Source organism: Lepisma saccharinum, chromosome 1, assembly GCF_977018435.1.
Source record: "Lepisma saccharinum chromosome 1, izLepSacc3.1, whole genome shotgun sequence".
NCBI classification, from domain to species: domain Eukaryota; kingdom Metazoa; phylum Arthropoda; class Insecta; order Zygentoma; family Lepismatidae; genus Lepisma; species Lepisma saccharinum.
The window spans coordinates 98,884,698-98,907,008 of NC_139229.1; the positions used below are offsets into that span (position 1 = coordinate 98,884,698).

The following is a 22,311-nucleotide window of genomic DNA, read 5'->3' on the forward strand; positions in this document are numbered from 1 at the left end:
GAACAAAAAATCTGTCTTGAAAATCAATGAACAATAAATCAGTGTTATACAAAATATCTCCCATCAAGAAAAAAGTTAAATATAATTTCATCCCTCCTGCGAAGCACTAAAATCACTTTGTTTTCCCATCCTTTTCCTGATTTTTAGAATGTGTTTACAAAACTTCAATGATTTGGCCAAGATTTTTCACCCATAAATTGATTTCCAAGATATTTCCAGGACTTCATGTTTATAAGTTTCACAGCATGTCTAATAAACAATACGTTTGAAAACTCTTTTTGAAAATGAAATATACAGTGTTGTACAAAAGAATAAATCAAAGACGATAACATCTCCTCCCTCCCTCTTTTTCTCTCTATCTTCACCCTACCTCTTTCTCTCTCTATAGTTTATTTTAAATTAAGTGACACTGCAGAGGATGACAGAAGGCCAAAATTTTGTTTAATGAAACTTCCATTTTCTAGGAGCATACAATGCTTAACAACTATTTTTAGAGAACACATTTCACATGTTATGGGGAATATTTGCATGCAAATGAATATTGCCTGTGCATTGCATCATTCCATGAAGGTACACAGAGCCCCATGCTTTCTCGATATCAGCCACAGAGGAGGTGGTGAGATCAGCACCATGCCCCAGCATCCTTTACCCCAGATGTCCACTCATTAGATGCTGGGAGAGGTCCAGGGCCACTATGCAAGGATTTTGCCATAAGGCCAAGAATCAAACCTGGGTCTCCAGCATGGCAGTCAGATGCCCTACCGATATAGTAACCAAGATGGGTTGTACAATTTAAAAGGGAATGTGAACCATTGTGCAGCATGGCTCAAACATTTAACCTGTTAATTACAAGGTGACAAATATTACCACTATGCCACCTGAGCACTGCAGCAAAGTGGGGGGAAAAACAACTAAATAGCTATAAACTCTCTCACAAAAAATAGCCTACCTTAGCAAATTGTTCCAACGCTCTGGTGGTCTCACTTATGTACAAGCAGTTTGTTGTATTGAGAGCCATCCACGATCCTGTCTCTCCACACCTCTGATAAGCAACAAACTGCTGGCTGTCCGTAATACTTGGTGCAGGAGCTTCACAGGATAACTCTACAGTTGTACCAACAATTGTTTTGGGCCACACATATGTTCCCTTGTTGGTGGACGTTACTAAAAATTAAGAGCAGCAAGAAATGTGTGTAAAATATGTGCAATGGGTTCATACTATTTATAGAATTAAGGGACTCTTATAGGTCTGAGCAATTGTTCCTCCAGCCAATGTGGAGCTTATGGGGTAATTTATGGAGACCATTATCTCAAAATCCGGAAATTACAGTATTTTCAGATCACCTACTTTTCTAAATGATCAAGGTTTCTTTTTAAAGACAAATACAAAAAAATTAATAGAATTTTTAATTAATTAAACATTTCAAAATTAAATTTGTCCAAAAAAATTACTACAAAGGTGATTCTGTGAAAACATCATGCTTTTTTAAGCACGCAGACTGGTGTACTGCACAGGTACAAAGCTAATTTCTTTTATTCAGATTACTGCATTAAAAAAGAAATGTTAAAAATGAAACTGCAAGACCAAAAGAATATAACTTTTCTTTCTTTGAAGAAAAGCATAAAACATGTCTCATTACTGTATAGATTTTAGCAAGTAATGACTTTGAAAATGTAACAAATGTGTTGTTACCAATGAGGGTAAAATAGCATAACTCACCACTGAATTATTAGGAAAGGCTGAAATGTATCTGTTGCAATTTTATCACTTGCAAGATAAAGCTGCTGCCGCAATTTTTATGGAGTAATCTACATAGAAGAAAGTATCTATGCACCCATGCACTTAATATAGCAATGAAATTTTGCAGACAACACACCTAAAATAATATATATTTTTTTTTTTTACTTTAACACAGAAAACTTCTCCACAGCTTCTCATTCTAAATCTAAAAGCTGAAAAGTGATCAAATAAATACTAAATTAACAACAGCATTTATAAACCAAAGTAAAATGAATGAGATAATTACCTGTCTGTGCACAGTATTTAGTTTTCTCAGAAATAACAATGATGGACACTGATTTACTTTCATTGCCTCGATCAGTATAAACAAGACAATTCCATACTCCAGCATGATCTTCAAGAAGATGTCCAATGTTTACAGAACTGAAATAATAATAATAATAAAAAAATTCAGCTTATGTGACGAAAGAAGTACACAATTCATGATTATGCTTTCATGCTTGGTTAACTTGTACAAATCATGTTATTTACAATACAGTGGTACAACAATATGAAGAAAAATGTACTTATGGTGTCCTCCTAATTCACTATAATCACATTTTTATTAATATTATTAGATCTACTATAAATGTAGCTAAATGAATATGCAAATATTTATATTTTTTACTATATTAAAATCTGCATGACCAAAGCACAAACTTGGAATTCTATTTTTGCCTCTTGCACTGGAATCAAGGGAGTCACATGAAGCCTTGAACCAATCAGGTTGGTCCAGTGGCCACGGTGATGGGAAATTCTTGTGGTTTACTGCATTGCCAAATTTATGCCTTGGAGCAACATTTCAGGGTCCAAGGTGCAGCTACGACAGCAAAAGTGTCATGTAAGCTAGACAAAAACCAGACACGTGGAAATACTGCTTTTTGAACTTCAAGACTCCCACCCCTAGTGACGAAAATAAAATTCCATCCCTTCATTTCACTGCTCTAAAAACTTATAGTAGAGGATTTGGCAATAACATACCTCTCCAAAAGTCCCTTCTCGGGATTGTATTGCCTATCGACAGAGATTCTATTCTGGTTATCTGTGCTAACTTCAGCACCATGCCACAACCATGTTATCCTCACGTTCTGCTCTATGCTTGAAACCCTGCAGAAAAGCCGCAGGGAATCGCCTGCAAACACCACTTGGCTTACGGCCGGCTGTAATTCAAACGTAGGCAACTGAGGTGGCCAATTGCAGTGCAAATCTCCAGATTCTAGTTTCCTGATAGGTTTCCCCTTAAGAGCAGGTGGGTGCTGGCACTGTGATGTAGGAGACAGCTTGACGGAGCTATTCTGAATCCAGTCCAAGATCCACGATAACTGGCAGTCACATATAATAGGATTCATTGACAAGTCACTGAAACGTAAATAAAATATACAATGCATTACACACAAAAGAATTATCATTTTCATAAAACTGCAACGACATGATCCATGCATGTTTTACTTAGTAAATGAAACACCTTACTATGCAACACATGTTATTTAGAAGACTGGTGTTTTATAGCATTTTTAATACCCCATTCGGAGCCTTTTCCCCAAGCATAATACGTGTATGGTAAAAAAAAATTGTTTATTTCAGCACACCTGGTTAACCAAGGAAATCTTTCATTTCACGAAAACTGAAAACTCTAAATGCAGTTTTTATCAACTTGTTTGACAAAAACTGTGTCTGCCTTTTAGTTTTTCATGCACATCACTGTTTGTGTGATAAATTGGCACAAAGAAGTTGTCATTAAGAAACCGTACATTTGAGATGCCTGCCCGATGGCAAAGCGGATAGCGGTAATGTCGTCATCACTTTCTACCAAGAGGTCCCGGGGTTCGATCCCCAGTGGTTCAGATCTCACTTTAAACTGTAGGTTGAGTCTTGGAAAGTTATGTCGGTCATATCATGTATTGACACCACACAGCATTAAGAACCATGTTATAATTCCACAATGTCTACTCTGCCAGAAGGCTGGGTCACATGAATCCTAGAACCAATCAGGTTGCCCCAGTTGCCATGATGTGGGAAAATTCACAGCAAATGCCAATGTACATGCAAGTGAGCCTCTAGTACGTACTGCAGTGTGTCAAGCTTCTTAGAAAACCACAACTATCATGCCTTGTACAGTCATGGGCACTTCCAGGTTTCTATTATCCAATTGATGCTAAATGAAATTGTTATGACATAGAAGTGTCCGTAACTGTGCAACATTCCTCGCTATATGACAGGGGTCTTGTATGACAACATTAGAAACAAGTAGATACAGCTGTTAGTGGAGTGTTGCAGGTGAACTTAGATAAATAGCTATTACGTATAATACCATGTAGCTCATATGTACAGTCTTAGAAAAAAATACCTGGGCCACGGGACGTAGAATTTCGTAACGTCTTAAAGCCTGTTGTTTATGCAACCCAAATAACAAAATATTCGCTTAAGTTTGCCTGGTGATTCTGAGTTCTCGGGAAGGATTGAGCTTTGATAGCATGAGTCACATGACTCGTGCCCCAGCCACAACAAACAGCTGGGTGCTACGATGCCTCCAGAAGAAAATTTCAGGAACTGGTTTCTTGACAAGACCTACTCGTAAAGAAATACTATTCTTTCAAGTGATATTAGAGTCATTGTCAAGAGGTTCGCTGAAATGATGGTTCTCATCACAGACCACATGCCACACGTTAATTGTTTAAGTCCAGTTCATGCACTGGACCTACAGATTAAAATGGGATCCGAACCAAATGCCTCTCTATTTGGTATTGAATTCGGAAGCCTTTCATTACATGGCGAAGACGTTACCACTACGACATCAGAGAGGCAATGGAACCCCTTGAGAAAGAGATAAGCGAAAATTGCTACGTGACAAACCATATTTGCCCGTAAATTTTAAAAATAAGACAATATTTTGTACTGACAGTTTCGAACCGTGGGAGAGGCATATATTTTTTTGTACCATCGTCCATTTCACGAGTTTATAATTCTTCCTCACCGACACGAGTAACGCGAGTGGTAGAAGAAAAGCGAAGTAAAATAACTGAAACAGAAATAAAAGGAAAAAGCGAAATAAATTTTATTCATAATATTCTGCAGTCACTTGAGTTGTATTCACGGGATGCTATCTTTAAAGAAAGCCGTGGTCTCTTCCTTGTCTTTTTTGCTTTCTTTGTGCTCTTGCTTCCCCCGTCACGATTGGTCTAAAACTAATTAATGCGACGTTAATTAAACAATCCAAACAACGAAACAATGCACAATCAACTGCACAAAACAACATTCCAAATGTTTTCGAATCGGAAAACAATTGAGATGCTGTAAAATGACTTAAGATGCAGTAATAAAGTGGGAATTCGGTACCGTATAGAATTAAATCGGTAGAGATGTTCGATTTGATTGGATGTTTGTTATTTAGATTTGCTATTCTTTCACTTTTGGCAAATAGCGACGATGAAGATGAGTGATGCTATGATGAAATTGATGAAGGGACACTTACCAAGGACACCCACGCCCAAGTCGAGATTCTAACCAGGGACCCATGGCATCGTAGCGCGCTGTGCTAACCACTCCTCCATGGAGTGGACATTATAGCATATTTTGTGTGCTCAATTGGGATCAATCAATGGAATGAATAGGCATATTATATGATTAATAAATTCATATCATAATACCACGTCATATTATTCGGCACGAAGTAACATCAGAGACATTCAATCTTGCATTTTTGCCTTTCAACTAATTCTTTGAATTCAGGTTAATCACAACAATAAGATAAATTATGAAGCAAATGATAGTGAATGTGGGATATTATTACGAATTACCTGACAGAAACAACATTAAGCAGGCTCGGTGTTCAAGCTCATTAAGTGATTGACATTCGATATCGTCGCCAAAGTTCCCGGGTTTGAGTACCGTCCTTGTCGGGGGTGTTTGACTATTTCGTCATCAATTTTATGTAATGGTCACTCGTCCTTATCGTCGCGATCATCGAACAGGGAATAAAAATTATAAAAATAAATACGATGGAAGAGTACTTATTTCATCTCTCACGAAATCTCCTACAAAACCGGAATATATAAAATACATGTATATTCATTCACATACATTTTCGATTTCTATATTTAACTAATCGAGACCGAGAACGGGAGAGCAATTTTCAATTCGACAAACCGAGAGACGGAGAAACTGTCAAGTCTCATTTCTTCTTGGCACCTCCGTAATCGAGTTGTTCTGTTTGTCATTGGCTTTGTATTGGCAATTATTGCCAGTATTCTTCCCCTGCAGGTAAACCATAACGATGAATTATGATGAAATGAAGCAGATAAAAGGGCAAGAACAAGAAAGTCATGCCTGTTCGGGACTCCAACCCAGAACCTTATGTAAAGAGATTTGAAATTCTGGAGAAGGCGTCCGTGTTTCGCTTGGTTTTCTCTTTCCTCTACTTCTCTTATATTATCATACATGTATAATAAAAATGGATCTGATACGATATGTTGCGATTCATAATTGTGCTGGTTAGATGCTACAGATGTGAACTCCAAACTGCAATATATTATTCCCTTGTGTTTCGTATGTGGTTGAACATGAAATTTTCTTACACTGTGACAATTTCTTTCTTAGTTTTGGTTTGGTGCACAGATATGCTAATCTGGACTCGACCTTCAGTTTAAAGTGGGATACTAACCACTATGTGCATCCACCGTGTATCAAACCCGGGATCCACTGATTACAAGGCGACGACGTTATCACTACGCCATCGAGGAGACCCCATGACAAAATGTTATTCACTCGATCTCTACCATAATTTATTTCAGCATTTACATTTTCGATTTCTTCTTCTTTTTTCCTTTTGTTAACTACTCTTATACAACTCTTTTTGCGTCTTCGAATTTCTTCTTGTTTCAGGAAAAAATAATACATGCAGGCTCTATAAAAATCCCCCGTTCAAATAGATAAAACGTTCACTCTCGAGAACTAATTTACATGTTTATCACTAAAGTAACCATTAGGAAGGAAACTATTGAAATGGTAACTGATATAACTGCAGATGAAACAATACTTACAGCCACTAACGAAATATCTATTCTTGTGTAGCCTCACAGACAAGTATATGGTGAGTCATTCACTCTTGCTGACTACGGGCGAAGGTCACTGAACTAAAGGGTGGTGGCAAGCAAGCAGGCTTCTGCTCTACCAAAGACGAGGTCACGTGTTCCAGTTATCAATGGCGTACGAAATAAGGAGGAACACAGCTATCTGCCGTATGTTTTGGTCCCGTCATTGCACTTTATCGTCGTGGCCTTGAAGTTCCCTCAGGGCACTCCTACGTAAAGGCTTCTCAGCTAGAAGGATATCTTCCCCATTGAGTGGAGGAAAAGTGGGTGCGTATAGAGGTCCTTCAACTTTCGTATTCTTTTTCATTTCAGAACCCGTGCTGTATCGTCGACTTAATCCAATCTATCCGATGTAGGTTTTAGGTTCTGTTTCTGTTCGGTTATTTCACGTTGTCTTCCTGCTTATGTTATTCGCGACGAAGGTTCTGGATTCGATAATCTGGACAATAACGGGATTGTGTTAGTTGCTTGATTTGGTGTCTTAAGTCGACTTTATGTCCTGTTAGGCTAATCGTGAATAGACCTATAATTTAAAGGGGGGATCCGAACCACTATGTTCCTCCACCGAGTATCGAACCCGGGATCCCTTAATTACAAGGTGCCCACGATCCCACTGCGCCATCGGGGATTGTGTTCGAAACGAATGAATCAAATTTGAGTGATATGATATGCAACCATTGGAAGACTATTGAAAGAAAAGCTATGGGAACCTGCCAGTTTTTCTACTGCAGACAGGAAACCATAAACATGGAAGAGAAGCTTATATTCTATGAAACCTGACGCTATGTGCTCGAATACTGGCTAAATATAATCCATAGAGGCATAGCAACGTTAAACAACCTCTTATATGATACATATAGGTTTAAAAAGGTCAAAATACAAAGATTGTGTGCGCCTCACTGATGGCGTAGTGGTAAGGCCATGTAATCAAGGGGTCTGGGGTACGATACCAGGTGATCGCACATAGTGGTTCGGATCCCACTTTAAACTGTATGCACTTCAGATTAGTCTATCTGTGCCGGTGACTCAGTCGGTAACGCGTCTGACTACCATGCTATAGGTCCCGGGTTCGATTCCCGGCCGGTTCAAGCCCGGGAACTTTTCTAACGTTGGAAGCGGCCCCAGCGCCCACCCAGCGTCGAATGACATGGGTACCTGGGGGAAACCCTGGTGGTAAAGGCGGTCAGGGGCGTGATGCTGATCACATCACCCCCACTCACGAACGAATCAAGAAAGTGTGGGGCGTTACCCCCACACCCCCTATACGCCTTCATGGCGTAGCGCCAAGCACAGGTGAGAACTTTACCTTTTTTTTTTTTTTTGCATACAGTGGACTTACAACAAAATTTCAACTTGCGATAAAGATTATGATAAGGTATTAAAGAATTGGGTCTAACACATTTTTTTATTGTTTACCAATGACATTATTAACTAATATTCTTAATTTCAGTTTCAAGATGAAATCGGCTACGAAATAAAAGGAGTGGGTTCATATTTCTGTTACGAAATTCCACTTTTGTAGTAGACCTGTGCCACACTAAGTTGTGACAATAAACAAATCTGAGACACTTTCAAAGTATTAAATTTCTATCTACGTATTTGGGAAAAATCTTTCAATATAATACTTTTTTTGGACGCGTCAAATCATAGTATTTAATTCCTGTTTTAGCAGCTTTAAGAAACCTGATTTTTTTGGGAGGGGGGTTACAAATGCCCTTTCTGCTCCCGTCAAGTTACGCCTATGACAAACAGCAATTCAAAGTAAAAGACTGTCCCGACTAAATCGGGAGACACGTCTGATAGATTTACAATTGGGAAAATCATAATTAAGCGTGTAGTTGAAAACAACCTATTTTCATATATTGCATGCAGCTCTACTTTTTCTGCAATGTGGATCAAGAACTGGGGACGTGGAGAAGCACAACACTCCACGTAACCAATAGTCACGTGACCCTCTTTGCTTTCCTGTCATGTTGACCTTCGCGTGGAACACATTTCTCGGTGTTAAGACAGGCAAAATCACCCGATCATCGAAGGGTGCAATATGTGTTGCCTACCCTTCTGCATTACTTGCTCCTATTAAAGCCTTATGGGGAAGAACTTTTTTCCATGACTGTACATACATATAGGTAAGGTAAAGGGAACTGTGCCATGAAGTCACATATAGAGGATGTGGTGCCACAAATTCTCGAATTCAGCCATTTTGGAGGTGATGTGATCAGCACCATGTTCAAGCTGCCTTTACCCCCCAGGATTGTCCCCACACACCCATTGATTTGAGGCTGGGTAAACCCCAGAGCCCCTAAATCTGGGAAAGAAGGCCGGTAAAAGTTCAACCTTAGATCACCGAACCCTGGAATCGAAACCGGATCTCTTGCATGGCAGTCAGAAGCCCTACTGACTAGACCACTGCATTTCTCTCATTGATACACAAACAATTAGTAATGTTTTACTTTTTACTTACAGTATGCATGCATTTTTAATTTTTTTATTATAAATCAGTGAACAGCAAGAATATGAGCATTCTAAAACAGTACACCACTGTTATTATCTTACATAACAAAGCCAGTTTCAAACAGTTGAAAAACTGTGTTACAACCAAATATGTCCCAGAAAAAATACGTGTGAAAATAACTTCTATTATTTATTTATAAGTAAACTGTTTTACTTACAGCTGTTTTAATGATACTAAGGGAACCAAAGAAGCTTCCTTGAGCCTGCTCAGAATATTTTGGTTGATTTTTCTGCAAAATGTAAAAAAATATCAAGAACATATTTTAAATACAGTAGCATATAGTTAATAATTTAAATTTCTGTGAACATTCTATTTTTCCCCAATTTTCCAAGGATTATGTTAAACTGTCCATTATTCAATTTCATAATTTAACAGCAAAAAAGGTAAAGGTAAAGGTAAAGTGTTCCCCTGTGCATAGCACCACGCCATGAAGGCGTATAGGGGGTGTGGGGGTAACGCCCCACACTTTCTTGATCCGGTCGTGAGTGGGGGTGATGTGATCAGCATCACGCCCCTGACCGCCTTTACCCCCCAGGGTTTCCCCCAGGTACCCATGTTATTCGACGCTGGGTAGGCGCCGGGGCCGCTTCCACCGTTAGAAAAGTTCCCGGATTTGAACCGGCCGGGGATCGAACCCGGGACCTTGAGCATGGTAGTCAGACGCGTTACCGACTGAGCCACCGCGGCCACACAGCATGTAAAGAAAATTAAGTATCATTGTTACACGATGTTTTTCAAAATCAAATAATCACAATATATACATGAATTTTAATTGTTCCATTATGTATAACTAGCTAATTACCAGGCGTTGAATGGGAATTCTAACTATAGTGTAAAATGTAACTAATTTTAAATGTGATCGTGAATGTCACCAATTAGCTTAGCGACTCCGAAAACTATGGATTCGACACTAATATAGATCATTTGTGGCATTTTATTTTTCACGCCCTCTCACCCCTTAGATGATGAACTTGAATTTGAACCCCATTAGGAGTGTCATGAAAACTATGGATTTCATTCGCAACACAGCCTGAATGTTAGACAACCCGAGAAACACTACTGTTGGGCGGATTGCATTGAGTCACGGATTTCTGTTTGTGCGGAATTTAATATCGGTCGATCTAGATTAATTTTACATGTCAACCCTTCCCACCCTACCCCTACGGGTGCCAGGGGTGTCTTACAGCAAAAATATTCTTTCTAGATTGCAAGTGATACGTGTACCAAGTTTGGTTGAAATTGCTCCAGGCGTTCGAGAGTTATGCCGGAACAAACAAATATACACACCCACACACACACAACATACATCCATTTTTATATATATAGAAGATAGATTATAAACCACTGTATGTTACTAAAAAAAAGAGATACTTACAATCTTTCTAAACTCTCTAAGCCTTCAAATGTTGTTGCATTCAAAATTCCTATTCTGTTTCCTGACAAGTCCCTAAAGAAAAAGAAAGTAAATCACAAGATGTTAATACTCTACTCTCTATAACTGTCAAGAGCACATAAGATAAAATAAAACAACAGTGTCACAGCAGCAACAATGCTTGAAATAGTTCCACAAGTGCATAAAGCATTCACATCAATTCCAAGGTTTCTACATGTTTAAGGTTACCAGATTTTTAGAACAACAAAACTGAACATTTTTCATATTTTCCTGAATAAAAAAAAGAGAAAACTGTTTTGTCATAAATATTTATGTTTGAAAACTAATTAAATAAATAAATACTGAGTAAATAATTTACATAATATGGTAATATGCATTGCACTCCAACCGAGCAGTCCCTTAGAATTAATAGTCATTCATTGATATTTTGCCTATGAATATTCTGTTCAAATAACATTTTGAAAAAGTTTACACACGAGTAATTAAAGTTCACCTAATTAATCAACATAGTTTTCAAAGTTTTTACATTCTAGTTATTTGTCCACAAACCATTCATGTACAAATAGTAGGTGAATTAGTTTCAGATAAACAGAGAAGAAACTCCAATATTTTAAGAAAATTGGAATATGGCACATTGTTGATAATGAAATGTGAAAAAATTCTAATCAACAATGCTATAGTTCATAGTAATAGTAGAGAAGGTGTCTTGTTGCAGTAATCCAATGCCAATAAGTCATTGTCACAAAAAAGGGACTGCCCAGCTAATACAGGAGATCTGGTAGCCTTATAGATGTTCTAAAAGCAACATAATAGGCGTAAGAAGAATGTAGGCATCCAGTGCTGAATTATGAATATTATTCATAATTCAAAAAATATGGTAAAAGGATAGGTTTAATGAAACTTGATATAAGGGTAGGTTTCCAAGTAAAACAAGCAAATCTGTGATGGAATAAAAGAATAATCCAAATATTAATTCTAATAATAGATTAGGGAAACAAATATAACTACTATCCACCAAGAAGAAAAAAACCCTCTGGCGATGTCATTGAATTTTCAACTCTGTATCATCTTAAAGGGAATTTCTTTTAACAATGAGGCAATGGTTATATATATATATATGATATATATATATATATATATATATATATATATATATCATCTTTGGTGACGGCAAGAAGGGTAAAAAATTATGTCCGGTTGGTATTTCTCTTCTTGGTACTAGTGAAAAGAATCTTGAGTACTGTAAAACTGACTTACAAGCGCTTAAGATGAGTGAGATTCGTGAATGCTTCATCCTCTATGATGCTTATCTTGTTGTTCTTCAAGTCCCTAAATAAAATAACAAATTTTAATAATAAAAAAAAAGTGTAAACATGGGTCTGCAAATGAACTGTTGTATGGGATGTGTGAATGTATTGTTAGGCTGCTAGAGTGTTCTGATGTTTACTGGATTGATAACATTATTGGCAAAAAAAAATATATAAAAATTACATAAAATCAAATAGAGCTATAATGTTTAATCCTCAGTTCATAATGACTGTTCTAATAACAATACACAGAAGAATAACAAACCACTGATTTTGTACATAGGGTTAAAAATATGTCATTTCATTTTGGCAAAACAAATTCCCAGACTTTTCTAGGCAAATTTAAAATAAAATTAGAGAACATTCTGTGTTGCCTTAACATGTTAATAACCAACTTTTTAAGTGTTAAATTGAACTCATTATTCAACCATTCAAGAAAAAAAGTTTATTCAACACTTAAAAATAAATGTACAAAAATTAATAACACAACATTGTTTTGAGTATCTCCCATCTAAAAGCTGGTTCAATAATAATAATAATAATAATAATAAAGGGATTTATTTTCATATGCAAATCCTGACATGTACATGCTGTTGAAGATATATAAATAATTAAATATCTCTAATATTATGTATGAACATTAACCAACAAACCAAAACCAAAGAACACTTACTAATTAACAAAAATTACTCACAGCTTTTCTAGTAATGTGAAGTCAATAAACGATCCTCTTGGTATAGTGGTTATGGCATTTCCAGACAGATCTCTGTAATGGGGGAACAGTTTTTATTACTAATAGAATACATATTCAGAACAATGCTAATATGGAGCATACTATTTACTATACATCTACTATATGCTTCATTCTTAACACCTAGCATTAAATTATGTAACATATTATATTGATCCAAACTGCGACTTGTGCAAAGTTACATTTTCATATGTGCTACTGTGCGTGGCTAAGTTGGTATATTCGTTTACTTCTATCTACTAACTTGCACTATCTTTTTTATTATTATTTAATGGATGAATTGTGAGAATGTCATTGTTACACATTACAACAAAGCAAATTCACACCATGTTTTTTGTGTCTGTGATCATGACAATGATCCGGCATCAAGAGGCATTTTATGAAGCACATTGCTGATTTTGTGGCTAGGTAATCTCCTCACCAGAAGTTCTGAGTTTGAGTCCTGGATTGGGTGTTTCATCGTGAGTGTCCCTTTGTCATTTTCATCTAATCATTTATCTTCATTGCTTTCATTTACAAAGTACATAAAGCAGTCAAGAGATAGTTACGGACTATTTCCAAATTAATGTATTAGGTGGGTGACACAAAATACCTAAATAGAGCTTCCCAATGGTAAAGAGGTAATGTCATCACCTTGTAATCGAGGGGTCTTGGGCTCGATATCCCATTGGATCCCACTGTCAACTGTAGATCCTTTCTGGCCTATTTCTGCATAAAGTGGACTTAAAATACATAAATATGGAAAAATAAATTTCCGAATTTTGTGGATTTCTATATTTTGTTCACTTGGATGGCAAGGACTGACTACTAATACAACTACACTAAACCTCTTACTTGCAATATCACCCCTCCTTATAAAAACACTGTACATGTCTCTGATCAAGTAAGAATCTTTAACACATGAACTTATGACTCTTTTTGGACAATTATTACCCTAAGCAACCTTTTTTTATCATGCCATATCTTGCATTTTAACAAAATCGCTAAAATAAAATGCCACTCTATTATGTAGCATTACAACAAAGGAAATTTTATAAGCATAGCATTTGATTAAATGTCGCATCAAAAACTACATTTTCAGCAATTTTTCATGAAAAAAAATATCTTCCATTACTTACAAATGAACAACATTTGGAGGAGCTCTCTGAAAATCAATCCTTCCAAGGGAAGAAATTTTACTGTCTGCACTGCTGCATTTCACCTTGACTCCTTCCCCAAAACCTTGAGAACGGACCTTCGGGCAAATGCATCCAAAGGGACATGGGTCTTGCCCCGTAACCACCCAAAAACTCAGGCCAAGCAATGCAGCAAATAGAGGCCTCTTTCTCTCTAACTGTGTCATTGTGTTTGTTTAACATTCAATTCCTTTCTTATCATTTTAATTCTCAGCCATTGTCCCAATTAAATGAAAGAGCTGGTCACTGGAAAAGAGAAAACTGTATTAACGCACATATGACATGGATAATTTTAACAATTATTTGTACCGACATGTATATTTGTAACACATTACGCATATATAGTAGCACATGTATATAGCATCTTCAACATGAAAAGAATGCTTCACACAGTAGTGACTTAGAAGCATGGTCATTTGCAGAACCTACATTTCATGACCTAATTTCTCACAAATTAATACTTTCTGCATCTTTAAAATGCATAAATTAGTTTCTCCAGACTTCAAACTAACTTCCACCACTATATGCAGTATTCTAAACACAAACTTCTAGGATGACTATGATTCAGAAATTAGAGGAAAACCATATGTTCGAAAAAAACCTTTTCAATCTTTGGTGGACAACATGAATAGCCATTTGAAGACAGGTTTCTTTTCACATGTAGTCCTATTAAATGCACATACATTACATTTAGATAATTGTGAGCACGTGTTTTATGGTGAAATGTCAGGTATAAAAGCATATGTGCATCACTAGTTTAAGATTTTCACATCTACAAAAATTATCCAATACATATTTCCACTTCATTCAAAGATTATGTGAGTTTAATCGAAATTGTACAAATATCTACAGGTGAATGTGAATCTAACCTTTACTAGTCAGAGAAATAATTTAGAAGGTGCAACACTGGACCTTCAAATGTTCAGGTTAGAGTGCTGCATCGAGCCTTTTTTGCTCAATCATCTAAGAGTTCGCACAGATGATGCTAGATGGCTTACGGAATCAACTGTTTCTTCACTCGAGCGAATAACGTTCAAACAGGAAAATGATCGGTATAAGCTCGAAGTCTAGTAGTTCACGTACAACCGTAATTTGTCTGAGGTAGTGGACCTTCAAATATACTTCGTGAAGTGAAAGATGCAGTGAAATTGAAACTAAAGTGAACATAGTCATCATCTCTATGTTAAAATTTAATTTAGTCTAACTTACCAATACACAGCAATATATGAAAATGAATAGATGATTAAGCCTCTCCGATGGCGCAGTGGTAGCATTGTCACCTTATAATCAAGGGGTCCCAGGTTCAATACCCGGTGGAGGGTTCGGATCCAACTTTAAACTGTAGGTCTAGTCCCGATTAGCCTTACTGTGCATAATGTAGACTTAAAACAATAAACTAAATCAATCAATGAGTACATGATTATGGGCTGGAACTATTCGGACGAATTCTTACACATATATTTGTACGATTATTGTCACACTGAAATGATATTTGATATTCTATATGGAGATTTGATCGAGGTTGAGCAAGCGAAAGTGGCCCAATGCAGTACTCTATATTTCAAATCACAAACCCTGACACCTTCTGTAAACCAAACCACCTGCATGCAGAAAGCATTGCAAACTCATAGAAGTAAAATAATCCACACGAAAATCCAGCGTTGTTACAGGATTCATTACGTAAGGTAAAACAATGGCCAATTTGTAGTATGGGATACGCTGCCGCAAATGACGTCTCACTTTAAACCCAATGCTCTTCCTTTTTTTACTTATTGCTTCACCTTTATGGTTAACTCTTTTCACCAGTAATCATTTCCCATAAATTTGGCTTCTTTCTTTGAATATATTTTACTTGCATTTTTTAGACAAAATGATATAACATGGTAATGTATATTTCTAAGGTTTGATATAGATAGGAGTGTATTTGAAATTTGTTTGTACATTTTATGTAAATTGTATCTTATGTAAATAAAATATATAATGGGCATAAACAGCCATATGCATTGCTGTAAGTCCAATAAATATATTGATGATCAAAACAAGACAAAAAGTTCGTAAATTTATTGCGGTTGGAAACTTTGACAAGCATCCTAATAACGATTTTTGTTCCGCCAAATATAGTGCACTTGGTAAAATAACTTGGTGACATGGCAAGGCAAGATAAGTGTGAACATTTTGTAGTAATATAACTTTCAATGAGCTTAGAGATTTGTGTACATAATGATATTTTATAACATTGGTTATTTTCTAAAAATAATCATGTGAACAGCAAGGAAGTAGTGCAGCTTAGTAATATTGCCCGACTTAGCCTTAGAAAAATAACATGCCGAGTTCTATGCGTGAGGGAAAGTCTCCGTTTACTCCAAGCTTGTTTTCAAAACACCAGCAAGGACAGCCTTTGAAAAGGGGTAAGTTGGTATCCCAGTGCAGTGGTGTGTCAGTGTCTGCAGTTTTAAGGGTTATGAAAGAGAGAATGACTGGGAGAGTAACAATGTATGCGGCTGCATATTCGTCTGATGTTTTGAGAACGGGTTCTCACATTCAGAGGCTCTTATATAAAATGAATAGGTGCGGCGAACTATGAGTGTAACAACAGATGATTGCGGTCATGGATCAGCTGACGCGGAGTGATACATCGAATCGGTGAGACCGTTTGTTTACAGAAGGTCTCAGGGATGGTGATTTAGACCTTAGTTCCGGTTTATTACAATTTTCAAGTTAATGGTACTTTTGCTAACCTCCTGAGACCTGAGGGGCAAAGTAATGAGCAACTTTTCATTTTTTGAAAAAAAAAAACTTCTTTATTCTCCTCCACCCCCCCCCCCCCCCCCAAAGTTAGGTCCCAACTTATGCCCATCCAAGACACATGTATCTCTTCATGTCCCATAAGCTATATATTGAAGCAACAAACTTCAATCCATTGTTCTCTTGTCATTCAAAGAGGAACTGCAAAGTTGCTATTGTATTGCAAGCAATCTCCTTTTAATATTAAAAAAAAATGTTGTTGAAAGGCAACAATTTTACCAACACTAGACACTCCATATTGTTACAATGTTGTTTACTACCACTGTAGTGATTTTAAATCTCTGCTTCGAGCATACAATACATACAGGGGTGCCCACAGGGGGTTTCATGATGCGCCTGCATTATGTAATTATTTTTTTTGGGGGGGGGGGGCAAAATTTTATACCAATTCTATATAGCCTACGATTCTATATTCTCGTATCTTCACACAAAAATGGGGGATTGTATCGTTTGATTTACTTGTTATTGATTTTTAATTTTGGTTATTATGTATAGTTTTTCTACCTACCTGTGGGTGATCGCAGCGATAGGGTTGAAATGAAACACCACCTCTTATGCCTTTAGAATCTGTTTGGATTGCAGTGTGCCATACAGACTCCTGTTAAAATACGGTATTTAAAATAGGGTTATGATGTAAGAAGTTATTTCAACGCTAGAATACATTCGCATTAATACAAGGTTAGTCGAGCAGACAAACTGTGCAGAATAAGGTTGACTAACAATGGCAGTGAGCCTAAAGTATCTAAAGTAAACATATATTGCTTAAATATGTTTGTATTATTCAGTGACGCAACCACAGGGGGGGCAGAAGGTCATTGCTCCCCCCCACCAAATCTTTGATGGAAGTCAATTCTAGGGGGAAAGAGAGAACAAACATTGACAGCCAAGGGCACTTGCAGGGGAGCACAGAAAAGCAATTACCCCCTTCAATTTCAAATTTTATGCAAATAAAAATATGTTTTCTAAAATTTTGCCCATTTTGGTTTAGTGATTTAATGACTTTGTCTTACATACACCAGCATACAAAGTAACATGAACAAGGAATTAATTTAAAATAAAAGTGACCATCAAAAAGAACTGTCTACTAGGTCCAAGTTCTGATGTTTAAATCCGAATTCATCATTGTGCATAGCATTTACTACATGGTTTGATTTCTAATTGTGTTTTTAACTCATACTGCAGATTATTAGCGATTATGTAGTGCAAATTTTCTGGAGAATGATATTTTTTTCTTCCATACACTACGGTATTAGTCTTTCTGTGTGAACAGCCATTCATTTACTGTCGTCTTGGATATGGACTGTTGCTGCCATCTACTTCACATGCATGGGGTGCAAATGGGGACCCCCAAGTTCCCACTGTTTAATTCCAAATTTATCATGGTGCATAGGTATTTTTTGCATACTTTGATATCTGATTATATCTATTAAAACATACTTCAGAAACTTACTAATTACTGCACATTTTCCAGAGAACAAATTTCCCTTCCAGTTTGTAACCAGCCATTTGGTAATGTCGTCTTGGATACAGACTGTCCGGGTCTGAAGGGATATTTCACTGCTAAAAGCTTTCATAGTTACGTTAGACTGTTTATGTTTAGGGCTCTTAGCATTAAAATAACAGCTCTAAACACCTGATCACGTATTATCTGGCTTTGAGCATAAAACTCTGCATAAGTCTCATTAACATTTCGGTAACCACCAAACGTCTCTAATTCCCTTATTTTCGTATTTTTCACATTGATACTTACATATTCTGCATTCGTAAGGATTCTTCTATTTCGCGTTTCGTTTTTTGCAGGCAAATAATCTCAATTTTCGAAATATGGAGTATTTTTATTTTCTTCGCTTTTGCTTGCGTTACACGCGATATGGCGGAGAAATCTTGACTAGCGTAGTCCATGATCAGTGGTTATGCAGTGTTGCGACCTTCTTCATAGCAAAATATCTAGGTACTAGTATGGAGAATACGTAAGTATGAATGTGGAAAATACGAAAATAAGGGAATTAGAGACGTTTGGTGGTTACTGAAATTTTAATGATATGGATAACAACATAGGCCTTTAGCCTAAAAATAAACTTCAGTCTGCTGACGTCAGAACGCAAGGTAGCAAGAGTGTTGTGCGATAAGTGATTGAAATAAAACAAAGCAACTGAAACCATTGGCGCGTGGATAGGTTAGTAGGGCCACGCAAAGGTTTCAATAGTGAAAAAGATAGCCCCACGAACCATTGGCGCGTGGATAGGTTAGTAGGGCCACGCAAAGGTTTCAATAGTGAAAAAGATAGCCCCACGAACCATTGGCGCTAGTCCCACGAACCATTGGCGCGTGGATAGGTTAGTAGGGCCACGCAAAGGTTTCAATAGTTAAAAATATAGCCCCACGAACCATTGGCGCGTGGATAGGTTAGTAGGGCCACGCAAAGGTTTCAATAGTGAAAAAGATAGCCCCACGAACCATTGGCGCTAGTCCCACGAACCATTGGCGCGTGGATAGGTTAGTAGGGCCACGCAAAGGTTTCAATAGTTAAAAATATAGCCCCACGAACCATTGGCGCGTGGATAGGTTAGTAGGGCCACGCAAAGGTTTCAATAGTTAAAAATATAGCCCCACGAACCATTGGCGCGTGGATAGGTTAGTAGGGCCACGCAAAGGTTTCAATAGTTAAAAATATAGCCCCACGAACCATTGGCACGTGGATAGGTTAGTAGGGCCACGCAAAGGTTTCAATAGTGAAAAAGATAGCCGCACGAACCATTCGCGCTAGCCCCACGAACCATTGGCGCTAGCCCCACGAACGATTGGCGCGTGGATAGGTTAGTAGGGCCACGCAAAGGTTTCAATAGTTAAAAATATAGCCCCACGAACCATTGGCGCTAGCCCCACGAACCATTGGCGCGTGGATAGGTTAGTAGGGCCACGCAAAGGTTTCAATAGTTAAAAATATAGCCCCACGAACCATTGGCGCTAGCCCCACAAACCACTGGCGCGTGGATAGGTTAGTAGGGCCACGCAAAGGTTTCAATAGTGAAAAAGATAGCCCCACGAACCATTGGCGCTAGTCCCACGAACCATTGGCGCGTGGATAGGTTAGTAGGGCCACGCAAAGGTTTCAATAGTTAAAAATATAGCCCCACGAACCATTGGCGCGTGGATAGGTTAGTAGGGCCACGCAAAGGTTTCAATAGTGAAAAAGATAGCCCCACGAACCATTGGCGCTAGTCCCACGAACCATTGGCGCGTGGATAGGTTAGTAGGGCCACGCAAAGGTTTCAATAGTTAAAAATATAGCCCCACGAACCATTACCGCGTGGATAGGTTAGTAGGGCCACGCAAAGGTTTCAATAGTGAAAAAGAGCCCCATGAACCATTCACAGATAGCCCCACGAACCATTCACTGATAGCCCCACGAACCATACATAAATAGCCCACGAACCATTCATAAATAGCCTTAGAGATACTGGGCGAAAGGGGGGGGGTTATCACCCCCATCAACCTCACATTGAGCACGCCACTGATCCTGTGCACGTTATGTTGTCGCAAGTTCGTAATCAGAAATGATGAACAGTAACTCGCGTTTATTTACGTTCTAGAACTGTTACACAGTTACAAAACCGCGCGTTTGGAAACACTGACCGGTTGTTACGTCATGAGACGCTCGCAAATATTTGGTTCACGTAGTAGACGGACATCAAGGGAACAGCTTTCATGCATCGGAGCGACATTAATGTCGAAAATTACATGATTTATCGGCAAAAAAAATTCAACGAGTTGAAAGCAAACTTCCAAGACCTTCCTAAAGTATAAATAAACGCATTTCGGTAAGTAATTTCTCCTGTAAAATTGAAAAAAGACGTTTTGGGGAAACGTAAATTTTACCTAAGTCTCGCATAAAAATCCATAGAAACTCATGCCCGAATCGGGCAGAAACCAAGAATGGCATCTCGAGATTATGCTAATTAGATTCTCCAAGCTTTGAACTTACTCCCACAATAATATCCACTATATTCTACTTCCTTATATTCCTTTACAACTTGCGAAAAATCATTAAACATCTGGAACAGTTACCGTCTACTATACTACAAATGTATTTGGTTAAATGCCTTGCCTCCCTTTCATTATCAGAAACTGAAGACGAAACCTGCATATATTAATTATATGAATTATTTTAGAATAATGTTAAATCATGTAGATATACTAAAATCTTGTACTTATTGAATACCACATAATGAGTTTCGTTGTAGGTTATCAAACTGTGACATACAGAAAAAATAAAAGTCCTTCCCCTACGATTTCAGTATATCTCTAAAGTTCTTTCTTGAGTAGTTATGACAGTTAAAGAAAGTTGTTTCTTGTCTTCCTACAACGTCTCCTTAGCACGCGTAATAGTTTGATAATTTTGCCACTGCTCAGTGTACAAAACCGTCGCTCCTACAGGCGGAAAGTAGAAGTTTGCACATATCTTTACAAAGCAAAACAAGACATTTGCAACACAATCTGTGCTCTTCAGACTAAGAATTTCGTTAATATTCCAATATACAATGTTTAGATATTTAAAAAACTTGATCATTGATTGTTAAGGGTCACTGCAGTGGCTAATAAATTTATTATATTTTGTAACTGAAACTACCAGCCATGTTGACATAAAGAGAAAGCATATAAGCATTATAATACCTTCCCACTCGCTTCACATAATTTTCCTCATGTAACACACTTCACACAAATAAAGCATACACTTCAGATCCTCCATCGACCTGTCAAATTACGCTTCCGCCATATTGAAATCACACACGAGAATATACAGAAGAAAATAAATGCGGCTATTGGTTAATCAAAGGGAGGGTGTGACTAAAACTTCTGTCTGACATCTCGTTGGATAGTGAAAAGACCGGAAGCCAACAAAAGCGTTCCATCCGGTCGGTTTCGATAATTAAAGTTAGGATGCATCACACGCAATTCTTGATCATTTTTTTAATTTCGTTTTCCATCATAATTGATCAACCATGTATTTTGATGAGAGCGCTCCTTCATTACATCCTTAGATTTCTTGATAATAGTTTCATGTTCCTGGGTTTTCGCTTTAAAGATAAAAATATCGTGTAAAGATCAGTTTGAGTATTTTTTAATTTTCCGTCTACTTGAATGATGTTTGTACAAACTTTCACAAATAATAAAATTATCAGAAAATGAATAATATAACTGGTATATGGTATCATATCAATGATCATAGGCTGAGTCTGCTGCCACGCACGTGTCAGCAGTAAGAATAAGCGTCAAATTTGCTGCTGCCACGTAATTCGTCTGCTAAGAGGATGTTACAAATCTTAAGAACAGATTAAGGCGAGATAAATGCAAGTTTATGATTAGTGGGAATGAATGTGCAGGTAATTTAGAACCTTTTTCTTTAGAAAGCATTTAGCGATATTATTTTAATGCTAACAGAACCTAACCTAACTACGAGAGCACTTAGGTTTATATTAAAAGAATGCTAAGGG

At 37.4% G+C, this 22,311-nt stretch overlaps 1 protein-coding gene across 2 annotated transcripts in view; it reads right to left on the reverse strand.

Annotated features, from left to right (window-relative positions):
- The window catches only part of LOC145998608 (adhesion G protein-coupled receptor A2-like), a 51,355-nt gene extending 29,708 nt beyond the window's left edge, over positions 1 to 21,647 (reverse strand). Inside the window, exons 1-10 of one of the 2 annotated variants that reach the window (XM_083135063.1) lie at positions 21,491 to 21,647; positions 17,325 to 17,414; positions 13,955 to 14,257; positions 12,780 to 12,851; positions 12,036 to 12,107; positions 10,761 to 10,832; positions 9,543 to 9,614; positions 2,762 to 3,139; positions 2,028 to 2,164; positions 950 to 1,164 (exon numbers count right to left, since the gene is read on the reverse strand). In XM_083135063.1, the coding sequence (XP_082991189.1) occupies positions 950 to 1,164; positions 2,028 to 2,164; positions 2,762 to 3,139; positions 9,543 to 9,614; positions 10,761 to 10,832; positions 12,036 to 12,107; positions 12,780 to 12,851; positions 13,955 to 14,178 (1,242 nt within the window). In that variant the 5' untranslated portion in view covers positions 14,179 to 14,257; positions 17,325 to 17,414; positions 21,491 to 21,647. The remainder of the gene's footprint in view (positions 1 to 949; positions 1,165 to 2,027; positions 2,165 to 2,761; positions 3,140 to 9,542; positions 9,615 to 10,760; positions 10,833 to 12,035; positions 12,108 to 12,779; positions 12,852 to 13,954; positions 14,258 to 17,324; positions 17,415 to 21,490) is intronic. The other variant, XM_083135071.1, reaches the window with a different exon arrangement.
- Positions 21,648 to 22,311: the final 664 nt, after the last annotated feature.